General features: G+C 39.9%; 1 protein-coding gene across 1 annotated transcript in view; it reads right to left on the bottom strand.

Moving 5' to 3' along the window:
* The window catches only part of cdh5 (cadherin 5), a 30,763-nt gene extending 18,958 nt beyond the window's left edge, over window positions 1-11,805 (bottom strand). The window contains exons 1-6 of the mRNA XM_067512843.1: window positions 10,971-11,805; window positions 1,977-2,216; window positions 1,458-1,734; window positions 1,111-1,233; window positions 802-969; window positions 455-630 (exon numbers count right to left, since the gene is read on the bottom strand). Of these exons, the coding sequence (XP_067368944.1) occupies window positions 455-630; window positions 802-969; window positions 1,111-1,233; window positions 1,458-1,734; window positions 1,977-2,213 (981 nt within the window). The 5' untranslated portion in view covers window positions 2,214-2,216; window positions 10,971-11,805. The remainder of the gene's footprint in view (window positions 1-454; window positions 631-801; window positions 970-1,110; window positions 1,234-1,457; window positions 1,735-1,976; window positions 2,217-10,970) is intronic.
* Between the last annotated feature and the right edge of the window lie 1,273 nt (window positions 11,806-13,078).

The raw sequence follows: 13,078 nt of genomic DNA, 5'->3' as shown, positions 1-13,078 counted from the left end.
GTTGAGACTAAATTCAGCGTTAGGGCTGCAAGATCATGTGGACCATTGGTGTCTGGCACCAGGGACAGCGCCAGAGGTGTGGCCAGAGGTGGCACAGGCCCCACTGTCAGACTCATCACACTGCTTTTCCTTAACACATCAGGAAATAACTTTGCTTTCCTAAAGACATTATGGATTTCAAACGTGTGAATCTACACGTACAGCAACAACAAAGTGATTTTTGTGACATAAGGCTCAACATTTTGCAAAAGCGACTGCCATGATTTACAGATTGAAGGTCACACAGAATTTACATTAATTGTTGCAACTGCATAACTGCATCTCACTGGAGGGACTACAAGAAAGACCTGTACATCCTATTTATTAATACTTCTTAATGATCAAATACTTGTTTAATAAAATGAAAAAGAAGAATCTTCAAAAACCAAAGTTTTACACTTTGATATTGTCCTACCTTCATGAGTATGATGTTGGCATCCTTGTTAGGGCTGCGTTCAACATTGAACCCATTTTCCGGCTCAATGGTGAAGATGGGTATTTTGTTCTGAATCTGATCTCTGTCATCCAACTCCAATGTACCAATTTTCTCATTTAACTTTTTGTCCTCTGGAACCTGTAGTTCATATGTTCCTTCGGACAGAAAAGACACATTAGGTGGAAAAGGTGTGTGTACAAGACATTGACAGATCTGCTAATTAGAATTAGAATTAATTAGAACAGGGTTATTCTCGTATTGTGTCCAATAGCTATTGATTTTATATTTCCCTTTAAAAATGGCACATAATCGTATCTGTTCCTTACTTCGAGTGAAAGAAGCTATGTTGTCGTTTATGTCTGTGATGGTGATGGTGACAGAGGTGGTGGCCGTGCTGCCAGAGGCCAATCCTCTCATGTCCTGAGCCTTAACCACCACCACATACTGACTCTTAGTTTCTCGATCCAGAGTGTTTGTCTTGCACCTAATCATCCCTGCACAGAGACAAAGAGGCCTTCAGGTCAGCTCTGACTCATATTAAAGTAAAAATAGGTTCTCCGTCTACAGCTCCACTAAATGAACTTGCTAAGTAAGACAATTTTTCAGCAGGTTGGAAAAAAAACCATTGAACTCACCTGTGAAGCTTTCGATTTCAAAGGCAGAAATGTCTCCAGCTTCGGTCAAAGAATAGCTGAGCACTCCATTAGCAGTGGTGGGGTCATCTTCATCAGTTGCCCTCACTTCCACTACTGTAGTTCCTACATGAAGAAGATGAATGTTTAATTAATAATTTGCAGAGAAGAGAGATTTTAATATCAATGTTTAACATTTTATAAAAATGTCCAAGCATTGAGTAATTAACATAGTCATACCTTTCATCACTAGTGGACTTTTTGATGCATTCTGATTATGTTCTTAAACTATTATTTAAGCCACCAATGTTATATCAACAGCTGATTTGTTTTTTAGCAACACTACTCACCTACATGGGACCTCTCCGTAATGGATCCATTATATGTTTTGGGGAAAACAGGGCTGTTGTCATTGATATCTGTCACTTGGACCTCAAAGTTTCCAGAATCCTCTATTAGTTTGTGGTCGCTATCAAACATCCTGGCAGTCAATTGGTATATGCTCTTCTTCTCTCTGTCCAGAGATCTGGTAACAAACATGTCTCCATTATCATCTACCAAGAAGATGTCATTTGCTCCTTCGCCTTCTATTTCATACTTCCCCTTCACGTCCTTGCTTGACCTAAGCTGTGGAAGAAGAAAAGAAGGGTTGACTGTCCATAGTTGTTAAAGTTCTGGGTTGTTGTTTTTTTTTTCAGCAAATTGCTACAAACAAACTGCATATTTTGGCAAAACCACTGAGATAACCACTGTTTAGCAAGAAATTAATGCCCCAGATTCCTAGTGTGTTCAACATCATACAGAATGGAAGGGATAAAGATACCAGTTCGCTTATCCAACCCTTGACAATTGGGTTGATGTTAACTTACTTGTCCTATCTTGTAGCGGTTGGGTGTAGGTTTCTCTTCTTCAACATAGAGAGTGTTCCAGATCCACGCTCTCTTCTGCCTGAACAAGATGGGGTGGGATTCCTTCTTCACAATTTTGACAGGGCCTTGCTTCTCTCGTTCCACACCAGGGAGGACAGATTCTTTAGCAATGTCAAGAGATACGCATAAGACCATAGTGGCCAGAAGCCCTGTAGTCCACAGCTGAAGCCAAGCCATTACCTAGAACATGAGGGGATATGGGAAAAAGGAGCGAGGAATGAGGGGTAAAAGAAGGAACAAGACAGAGAGAAGGAAGAACCAAGATGGGAGTGAGAGACATGTGGAAGCAGAGAGGAATATGGAGGGAGAGGAAATAAGAGAGGGGAGAGGGAGCAGAAAAAGGAGAGAGGAGATCACATTAAACCCACTTATCAGCTATGGACAGACCCCTTCACTGTGCCAGGGTGAGACTCAGAGTGAAGGCCAAGGACTCACTGTCCCGTTACAGTCCGCCACTGAGCCTGAGGTCTAGCTATCTTTTAGGACCAGGGCTCTTAAACCTTTTCAGCCAGGGACCCAAATGAAACATTTAGCCTCTCATCATGGGACATGGGCTGAGAGCGTATCACTACTGAGGCCGTGTGGGGATCTATTAAACATAGGCCTGTGACCCATTTTGGGTCCTGACCCACTAGTGTAGCACGAGAGAGACCGAAGCAAAAAGAAAGAGACAGCAATGGAAAGAGGAGCTGACATTAAAACCACTTAGGGTGCCTGTCTTTATCATCCATTAGCCATTATCAGACATTTTCTGTTTGACATTTCAAACGTTGGACTGGTATTTCTCTTTTTCCTTTAATAAAGCACATCTAATTCTGGAAAAATAAAGCCTCTAGGCACAACATTATATTCTGGTTTTACCACAGACAATTTGACTGTTGTTCACACCATTTAATGTGGTGGTATCAGCTGTTCTCAGCAGATAATTATGGTTCAGTAGGCAACCTACTACCTCCTTATTGCTTAATAATGAGGCACCATTCACTGTAGGTAGTGAAATAGACTAAAAGCGAAGTCCACTCAGGAAGGATATTATGGTCAGAGGATGGGTGACCATAAGGTAAGATAAGGTTAAGGCTTTAAAATGGGAGACAAGTGTGCTTCTCACTTCCAATTGACAGTAAATGTTTGCACAACTGGTCACCTACTGAACTATAATTATGGGATTACAACTGATAAATGGCTTTTAACTGGTGTGATAACATGCAAAAATCCCAATTTGTAGCCATGTAGCAATTATGTAGACATCTGTGTTTGCCCAACAGGGACTCTAAAACACAGACATTCACCCATCTTGCAAAAGATATTGAGTCAGCTTTTGCTGTGACAAAATGCAGTATTATCTGGCAACAGACAGCATCACAGTGGCCAAAACTAATAAGTGAAAACACACTCCGAGCACATTACACCACAATAAGAACAGCATAACTCCACTATTTACCTTTAGGTCATGGAGATGGAGGATAAAACTATGTGTAAACACTCATGGATTAATTTTGTCTTATCACAGGTATTTGTCACTGTCAACACAAACCTAATTTCTTCTAAGGCAGTGCTACTTTACATCTCAATGTTGTGCATAGAATGACAGAGAAAAGATGCTGAACTACTGTTCATCCAACAGAAGACACAGAAGATTAAAAGCCAGGAAAACTGAGGCAATAACTGATGAGTAATTCTAATTACTCATCTGTTAATTCTAAGGGTACCATGAATACCTGTGTCATATATTAGAATTTCATTTCATAAATTTGTGGATTTGGATCTTCTGATGGTACTGGAAGTAAAAAACAAACATTTATTTTCCAAAATGATTGGAACTTCATTGAATATTTGTTGAAATATTTTAATCTGGAACAAAGTTGTGGACCCTTCATCTGATACACTAACAATCCCAGTAAGCGAATCTCAGCATTAGCATGTATTCCACAGAATATTGTCCTATATTGCACGATGTAGGAAATCCAGCTCAACTCAGACAAAGGCATGCCTACAATATGCTGCAAACTAACTTGGCTGCAACTATAAAAACAATTTTTTTTTTTTGTTAACACAGTTCTCTGCAAAGGCTGTCTAATGGCAGAACTAAGAATGCTTCTCACCACAACACTGGCATGTTACATCATAAATCATTGATGTGGTGTTTAATGTAACATTCCAACAACTCACTATTCACTCTCTAGTGTTCGCTAATGCACCCTAAGCTGCCCTAAGCCATGGGAATAACTCATTTAAACGTTGAGTTAAAATTTGGAGGAATTCCCTTTCAAATAAACCAACTTGGCATGTCATCTGATTTATGGTTACGGGACCATAAGGAGATGGAAACCATTTCACTGTCTTGCATCATGTGTTCCAGTCTGTAAGCCATTGTGGCACTACTTAGCACCCCAAAAAAGAATAAAGCTCACAAACATCAGCTGTACACTTTAGCCTTTCTCCTGCTCCTTCTTACTGTCACTGTCAACCCCCCCCCCAATCATCCCTATCTCACCCCTCTTGGGTCTATCTAGTAAAGCAGAAATGTCACGGAAATAATCTTCAAACATTTTAGTGTATATTTGCTCTGTGCTCCAGTAAATATCCCAGCACAGCCCTGTGCCATCCCAGTAGACAGATTAGTGCATCTTATTGTTTTTCAGCCATTAGCAGCAGAGAGGGAGAAAGTGAGATTATGATGAAGGGATTATACGAGCACAGTCTTCTCCCTCTAATGGCCTAATCTCATATGCCACTGACCTCACCTGACCTCTTCACACGGCTCCCCACAAATCAGCTCAAATGAAGGCTCAACAGTGGGGTTCTTTTTTTTTCTTTTTTTTTTGGCCTTTAGTTCACTTCCTGTTCTTTAGGCTTTATTTTTCCTTTTGTGTTTGTCATTGTTTTCTTTCAGGACTAAATGAATTAAACAACCACTCAAACCATCACATGGGCTTAGTGCCAATAACTATTGTTTTTTCAGTTTGTGGATAGCCATATCTCTGTCCCCATAGGTTGCTAATAAACAGAGAGTCATCACAACTAAAGTAAAACTTAATACCAATGAGATATTATGTCACACAGTAACCCAAACCTTCACTTGGTTTATGACTTTGTTTTCTTTCAGTAACTTTAGATAGGTTAAGTAGGTCATCCATTTATTTCCCCACTTTCAGTTTTAATTCTTTTTTTTTAAATACACTAATAGGATTATCAGTTTCATACAGATTTCTCATCCCTCTATTATATGACACAGAAACCACCTGCCTTATTGGTCAGTCCTGTTGTCATCATCACCATAGATATGATCCACTACGTACGTGCTCCACATGCCATCATAATAACTGTCCCACCAAGTAGTAGGTAAAAGCATGACTATGGGCTGATAGTTTAATGGCACGATCATTTTTAAATTGGAAATATAAATTTACACTTGAGTCTAGGACATAATAAGACCTTTGTAATGTATTTAAAAATATCTTTAAATAAATAAGCTTTAGGAAAAGTATTTCTTTATGTTTAACTGATTGCAGTGTGTCTATATGTTAATGTAGTTTTCAACTAAACACTGTGACACAAATCAATGTGTAGGAGACAAGGGATTTATGTCTCGCTGTTTATTTGTGTCCATCCAGGCACTGGTGTTCTAAAGACAAATATCTGTGTAGCCTATGCCATCAAGCACCTTAGGGAGAAATAAGAACAAATGTCTTACTATTATGGCAAAAGGGAAACTAGGATTTAGGGAAGGAGAGGGGCCATGCAGTGTTTTACTCAGCTGTCTTTGGTCTCCTGTAGTAACCTTATTCTAAGTGGGATGTTTTGAAAAGTTTGGTTCAGTTTAGGTCAGCTCCCTTGCTGTTGTTTCTTTTCCATTTCTGTTCCATCATTCAGTTTATTTAAACAGTTTATTTTCCCACATTACAGATGTTGAAAGCGCCTGTGTGTATTTTTGTTGCCTTAAACAGTCACTTAATCTTAACACATACACTTCTGCACTGATACATGACTATTGTTTAAGTCCTGAAGTGACTCTCTCGTCTTCCCACTAAGCTGTTATTGTGCGACGATCTGTATCCTTCCTCTCAACATGAGCTGTACATGTATGTCCTCACGTAGTTGCTTGCAAATATATAGACTAAGTTCTAGACTAATAATCGTGCTGTAAATGAGCCTTGAGTTATTTTTTGAGAGGCAAGGATTTTAAAATGTTTGAAAAAAGTTAACATGAGAGTAAATCCCTTAACAGACTAAATTTTAAAAAAAGTCAATACCAAGTCAAATACCTAACAGGTATATTAAAATGATATATTAAAATAAGACTTGGCTTTTATGTTACCGTATTGTGAGCAAGGCTGAGCGTTTTTAAAAGCCAAAACTCAGTCCCTAAATTGATCAGTAATTTGCTATAAATTAACCAGACACATACAAAATGTACAAACTGCATTGAGATGAGATTAGATGCCACTGGGCAATGAAGATTTGAGTCTCAATAATGTTCACAAAATTGACATTCCCAAACCCAAAACCTCACCAAAGAGCTGCAATGGTGATTTCATTTTTATCCTATTAATAATAGATAATGTTTTGACAGATTTGAGTTTTAGCTCTCCGGGATATTATAGAAAATCTGTTTGTACAGTGAAGAGAGTACACTTGAGAAACGGCCTGACTCAGACCTCCGAACAGATATTGTATTCACACACACACAATAACATCCTATGAGTTATTTCTGTAATGACAAATCCACTGGGGACATTTCCACTCACAGAGCATTTTTTAAAACAGCATTTCCTTCTTCAAATGCTAGCTTCTCACTCCTCCCCGTTTATCAGCAACAGGAAGTGTAAACACATTGCCTTCTGGGAAATGTTGTCGGGTCTGTTAATGAAGGTTCATTATTAGTGAGCAGACACACCCTTCCTGGTTTTTTCATCTGCTGCTGCTGTCTATCACAGATTGTGTCCATATAAGTCCTATTTTGTCTCATTGTTTTGGTTTTGCCTTCTCACCTTTGCTCTCTCTGTTCCTTTTCCCATCTTTTCCTTGATTGTTTCTTTTATTTACTTTTTTCCTCTTAAACTTCTCTTCTGCTCTCTAAGTTAAATACTTCGAGGTGAAAAGTGCAGTCTATTCCTGTCTCCTGTCTATCATTCCTTACCGTTTTTCCTTTTCTCACATTTCTTTCTTCACCTTAAAAGCATGTTTAGCACCTTAAAAAGGTGCTGCAGATAATATACACGCGACAACACTCAGTTCAAAGACTTTTTAAAGTTATACCTGAACTCCAGTTTACTTCTAATGGTGACTATTTAACTGTATTTGGGGATGCATATGTTCATGAAGATAGGTACATTTACAATTTATGCTGATAGTGTTATAATAATCACTGTTTAATGCTTCACGCAAACACATTTCACTTCAGGATTATACAAAGTTATTTATCAAAGTCATCTTTCAGAGGTATAAAGAATAAATAACATCCAGGAATATCTGTAATTACATCTGTACGATGTCCGCAGGCAAGAGAGTGAGTATAACAGGCAGACGCAGAGATACAGTTGTCATTCTCCAGGATGTTTTGTGACTGGCAGACAGGTCTGACCTAGTTTCAGTCTACCAAAGGCTAAAGCACAGAAGCGAGTCAACAAGACTTTATAATCCTGCCGGTCGCTGAAGGGTTGTTGAAGTTCATGCACAAGTTGTGTCGCTTCTGCATTTTAAAGATAGAAATGCACTTTGGTTTTGTCCTCTGTGATGAAATCTGTCAAAGGACCGTGCATCACATGATGAGACGTGGCAGATTATGGTGACATGTGTCTTCTGTCTTCAAAAACAATGAGGTATATGATTTTTGTACTGCTTCGCTGACAATGTGAAATTTACTTATTCATTGCAATAGATGCATGCATCAGTATTTTGAAGCTCTTGCTCAGACGGATGATGTCCACAGTCTATTTTTCTACAAACCTCTGGCTTTACTTATTTTCAAGCTGAGCAAACAACTGTGAGATCAAACCTGTTTAAACTGAATAAAAGTGGAGATGGTTGCAGTGGTTTAGAGGTTTTGTAACATAGTAAATATCATAGATTACACAGACGGGATGGATATGTCGCAGTCCTTTTACTGGACAGAATGAAAGAATCTTTGTTCTGCTAAACTAGGATGTGGAGTCTAAGAATGAATAATGTTTCAGATAGTCAACTGGTTCAACACTTTGATCCAAAATTCTTAAACGACAATAGTCATAATATTCATTATATTTGTAGTAGACGTTAGCATCTTAAAGATTGAGCACCACCTGAACTCAATTAGCATTTTTAAAGGAGACAAATACTGCTTTGGTTGATTGTCCATGGTCCCCACATGATGGACCCTTTTGGATTTTCTCATCTCAGTTTTTATGTGCTCATATGATAATCTGTCCTGTAATGAAACAGGCTGATAATACTCCCCAGACTTTTTTAAATTTTAAATGTGATGCTTTTTGTGGAGCCCTACCGAGTGCTGCAAGTAAATCAAGAAGAAGGCCAGAACAACAAAATCATGACGTTTGTTCAATGTAAATGGTCTACACTTATATAGCGCTTTTCTACCTATTGGCACTCAAAGCGCTTTACACTGCTTCTTATTTACCCATTCACACTCACAATCACACACACATTCATACACCGATGGGGGAGCTGCTATGCAGCTGGCCAACACTCACCGGGAGCAACTAAGTTGGGGTTCAGTGTCTTGCTCAAGGACACTTCGACATGTGACCAGAGGAGCCAGGGATTGAACCAACAACTGTGAGATTGGTGGACAACCGCTCTACCTTCCTGCGCCACAGTCGCCCCAAATGTTCATTCTGTCACTTTCTTACGAACACATCTGCCCATATGAGCACTAGAAGATTTTAATTCCTTTAATCTTGTTCGAAGAAAATCATTTTTAAAATTTGGGTCTTTCACACAGTTTGCTTGCGTTACTTTCATTACTCTAAAATCAGGAGTTGTGCAAAAGTGGCACATTTTAAAGCCCTTAAAGCTGTGATGTTTGGACTGCTGAACAGTGTAATGTAGTGGCAGTCTTGAGATTAAAATAGGTTTAATCACAGAGCGGCTTCTAACAATCTGTCCATCAGCAATGTACCCCAGGACACTGTTACTACTCAAACACACACACACACATAAACACGCATACAGTCTTCTCACTGATGACTCGTGTCATTTCACAGAGTGTATTCTACTCCGATAGTTCTATTTTCCTTAACAATCAGACACATCTGATTTTATTACACTGAATGAATGATGTCAGACAGCTTTAAAAGTGACAGTAATGACCAACGGCCATCCGACAATAATTGAAAGCCAAGCGTTTTTTCCACACTGGATTTGGCTCAGCTGTCAGGGCCTGTCTCTGCTGAGGGCAAAACCTTTAACTACAATAATTAATATGCGAGTGACCAAGTCAGAGTAGATGTGATTGGAATCCTTTTTACAGACACATCACAACTGCAGGTTACTTGTTCTCGTACGTAAGAGAATAAAGATCACTTTGCAGCATTATTCACCCTGAATCACATACAACTGTGAACTGACCAGGGCTTTTATTTACTGAAACTGAAGTCATTCTTTTATGCATTTACCTCTCACACATTGTTGGCTATACTGCCATTGAAAGGTGAAACATCCTTCTTTGTGATGGGATGTAAAAACTGTGTAAAAATACAAGTCAGTCACTGAAAGAAGAACTGGGTCTTTCAGGAGTAATCAGCGACTTCAGCCAAGCCAACATTGCCACAGCTGGACAGCTTGTCAAGCAGTCTGATATATCTGAATGAATGAATGGTTCTAATCACGGTCATGTATGTGTGTGTGCTTGTGTGTGTGTGTGTGTGTGTGTGTGTGTGTGTGTGTGTGTGTGTGTGTGTGTGTGTGTGTGTGTGTGTGTGTGGAGACGGAATTCTCCCAGATGGCACCCAAAGGATTTTCCCCGATAGTACTCTATCCAGGAATTAGACCGCTAAGTTTAGTTGCATCAACGGTTTTCGGCGTAACAACCACAAACCACCTCTGTCTCTCTGGTACATGGATTTAGATTCACTGAGAAAAATCCACAACCACCAAATAACTATTTACACATACACTTTAACAGCCAATGTGCTCCAAGAGAGCTACACCACAAACCACAGCACCGGAAACAATCAGAATAGCCTCTAAAACAGAGCATTTGCTGGTTATCTGTCACTGTTTGGCATGAACGGTTTATAAATGGGATTTTAAACAGTACGAAGGAGAGTCTCCTGCTGACAAAATCAAACCACTTCACTGACAAGATCTTTGCGAGTTTAGAATATTAAATGTGCGACATCAATACTTTAAAAGCACACTTCAACTTGACAGCTGTGATGAAAATATTTTCCCTTTTCAATGTCGAACTGTACAAAATGAACAGCTGGAGACCTCCTGCCAGATTTAGGTTTCACTTTCCTTTTTTTCTTTTTCCCTGCTCTGTCCACAAATCATCATGTATCGTCTTAATGGCCACAGCCACAGTCTGTCTTCAGAAATGACAGTCCACCCTCTGGGGGACAACAGAGCTCAATTATGGCGTTCAAATCTACACTGAGCTGTCTGAGATCATTGGCTTAACATATGTGAACAGTGACTGCCTGTCCTAAAAGTGGTTAGAACCCTGGAGTTAATTATGTACAACCCTCCTTTAGGACAGTTTGGTTGGTATTCATGAGCATTTCAGCCTGGATGTGTTAGATGTGCATTTTCAGTTTATTCACGCTTCACATCTTAATGTGCTGAAAATCAGGGAAAGCTGTGGATGTGTCTCTATTTTGGTTCAGCATTTACTTACAGCATGCACACACTCACACACATTGTACTGTAACACCTGTGTCATCATCTTTTTTCATTAAAATGTTTTTAACTCTAAGGTAGAAGGAGAAAACTTACCTCTGAGGTAGATGATCTGACCTTTTTTTATCACGTATAAGATAAAGTCCAAATCCTCCAAGGTGCCCTCTTGTTCCCTCAGACTAGGGTTAACTGTTTTGGCAGACTGTGCCAGTAGGTGGTCGTAGGCTCAACAGAGGGTAAAATCACCTACTGATTCAACCACTGTCTGCCTCAGCCTCGCTCTTCTTTTTGTCAGCAGCAGGTGCTGGTGTGTAGGCAGGAATCTCTCACTCTGATCGACTTTCACCAGATTGCTGTATGAATCCTTTTTTTGGAATGAGTGCCAAAAAATACTATGATAATAATGATGAAGATGAGCTCTCTTGAATGATAATGAATCCCAGAGCTGGACTCCCTAAGGTGAGAGTCTAATAAAGTTCACTCACTGTTGTTGAAATGTTTTTTAATCTTCTTGTTCTCAAAAGGTTTTTCCTCAGCTGTGAGTCCAACAGGTTTGGATCGTCTCTTCCACTGTTTCGATCGGCCTCTGATGTGGTTTTCCCATCCAGCAGCCAAAAATTGTTCAAGCGCAGCTGTCCAACCGCAGTCCTATCTCACACACACTGTCTCACTCACACTTCCTCTTCCTGTTATTGTGGTCAGTCTTCTCATCTAGTGCTCCCTGCTACCGCTCCTTTTTCCTGTCCTAGAGGGAAAACAGAAAGAGATAGAGGTATGGAGAAGTACGGGACTGTTGGCAGGACCAAAGAAAAAAAAAGAGGAGGAGAGGCAGAGAGGGAGAGAGGGAGCACATATGTCAAAACGGCTCAAAGACTCGGAGAGGCAGAGAAAGCAGTCGCTTCATGTTCATGAAGCAGATGGAATGAGTGTGTGAGAGAGGAGAAGGGAGGGTGACGGAGAGGAAGGTGAGAGAGGCGTTACTTCTCGGTCCTGCTCAAGGAGAGGGAGAGAGATGGAAAGTGGGGGAAGAGATTTATTATTCATGTGTATGAGATAAGGATTAAGTTAAACAGGTTATTGGGGATAATCCTTAGAGATTTCCCCACATGAGGCTAGTAAATATTTCAGAGGGCTGACTTTAGCTCTGTGTGTGTGTGAGTGTATCTGACAGAGAGATCTTGTCTAAGCCGGTAAATGAGATGGGAGGGGGGGGAATCAACATTTACTTTGAATCTGCTTTCCTAATTGTAGTCAGTGAGGACGTGGAGTCTCTGCAGCTTGATTCTGTCTTTAGCCTTTTCCCTCCAAAATTATTTTTTTAACTGAGCGATGTTTTTGTGTGTGGCCCACATTTATGTTTAGAATTGTTATGGTTCACGCTTTTATGGAGAGCAACTTAAAAGTAAATCTACGAGCATCAGAACCATAACGTATCATTTTTCAGATAGGGTTCAAACCACTGACCCTTTAACTGTCGTGCACAGACGTTTTTCGGACCTCAAAGCACCACTTAAGTTGGGGGAAAATGTGGCCGTGGTTAAAAAAAACTTTTAAAACAAGATACAAGTTTTCTGCATCATATGATTTGTCCACCCACCCCGCCTGACCCTGACTTCAACCCTGCCTCCTTAATGGGGTGGGACATCGTTTACATCATGATCACTGAGAAACAATTGTTGACACTGTCATGGTTTTTCTGAGCTGTAAAACTCAGTGTTTTGGCTTCTTCAGACACGTGGATTTGTTACTCAAAACAGCCTTGTTCGATGGTACTTCTTTGTCTTACAGTAGATGAAGCAACACAGCCCCCATACTTTCTCTACCTCTAAACATATCATCTGTCTGGTTAAAGGTTGCATTATAACAGAATCATGCCATAGCGCCGCCTTTGCATTTGACAGACTCTTTCATTTGTCTCTTCAGTTGGATATATTTTTTATTCCTTCAGTTTTTGCCTTTTTTCTTTCCCCAGTGAGCCACACTTTTCTAAGTGTCTTCTTGTTTTTGGCAAAGAACTAAAATCTAACTGCAGGGGAAATCTTTCACGCTTATCACCGTTTCTGTGTGTGTGTGTGTGTGTGTGTGTGTGTGTACCTTGTATAGCTACTTTTATGAGTACCACATGAGAGGACATTTGATCAGTCCTCACTTTCTGACACAACTTCAAAGAGAGTTACGACTTCGGCTTAGGTTTGGGATTAGGT

Source organism: Channa argus, chromosome 1 (genome assembly GCF_033026475.1).
Source record: "Channa argus isolate prfri chromosome 1, Channa argus male v1.0, whole genome shotgun sequence".
Lineage (NCBI taxonomy): Eukaryota > Metazoa > Chordata > Actinopteri > Anabantiformes > Channidae > Channa > Channa argus.
The sequence above is the reverse complement of the archived record's forward strand: the minus strand, read 5'-3'. Positions and strand labels throughout refer to the sequence as shown.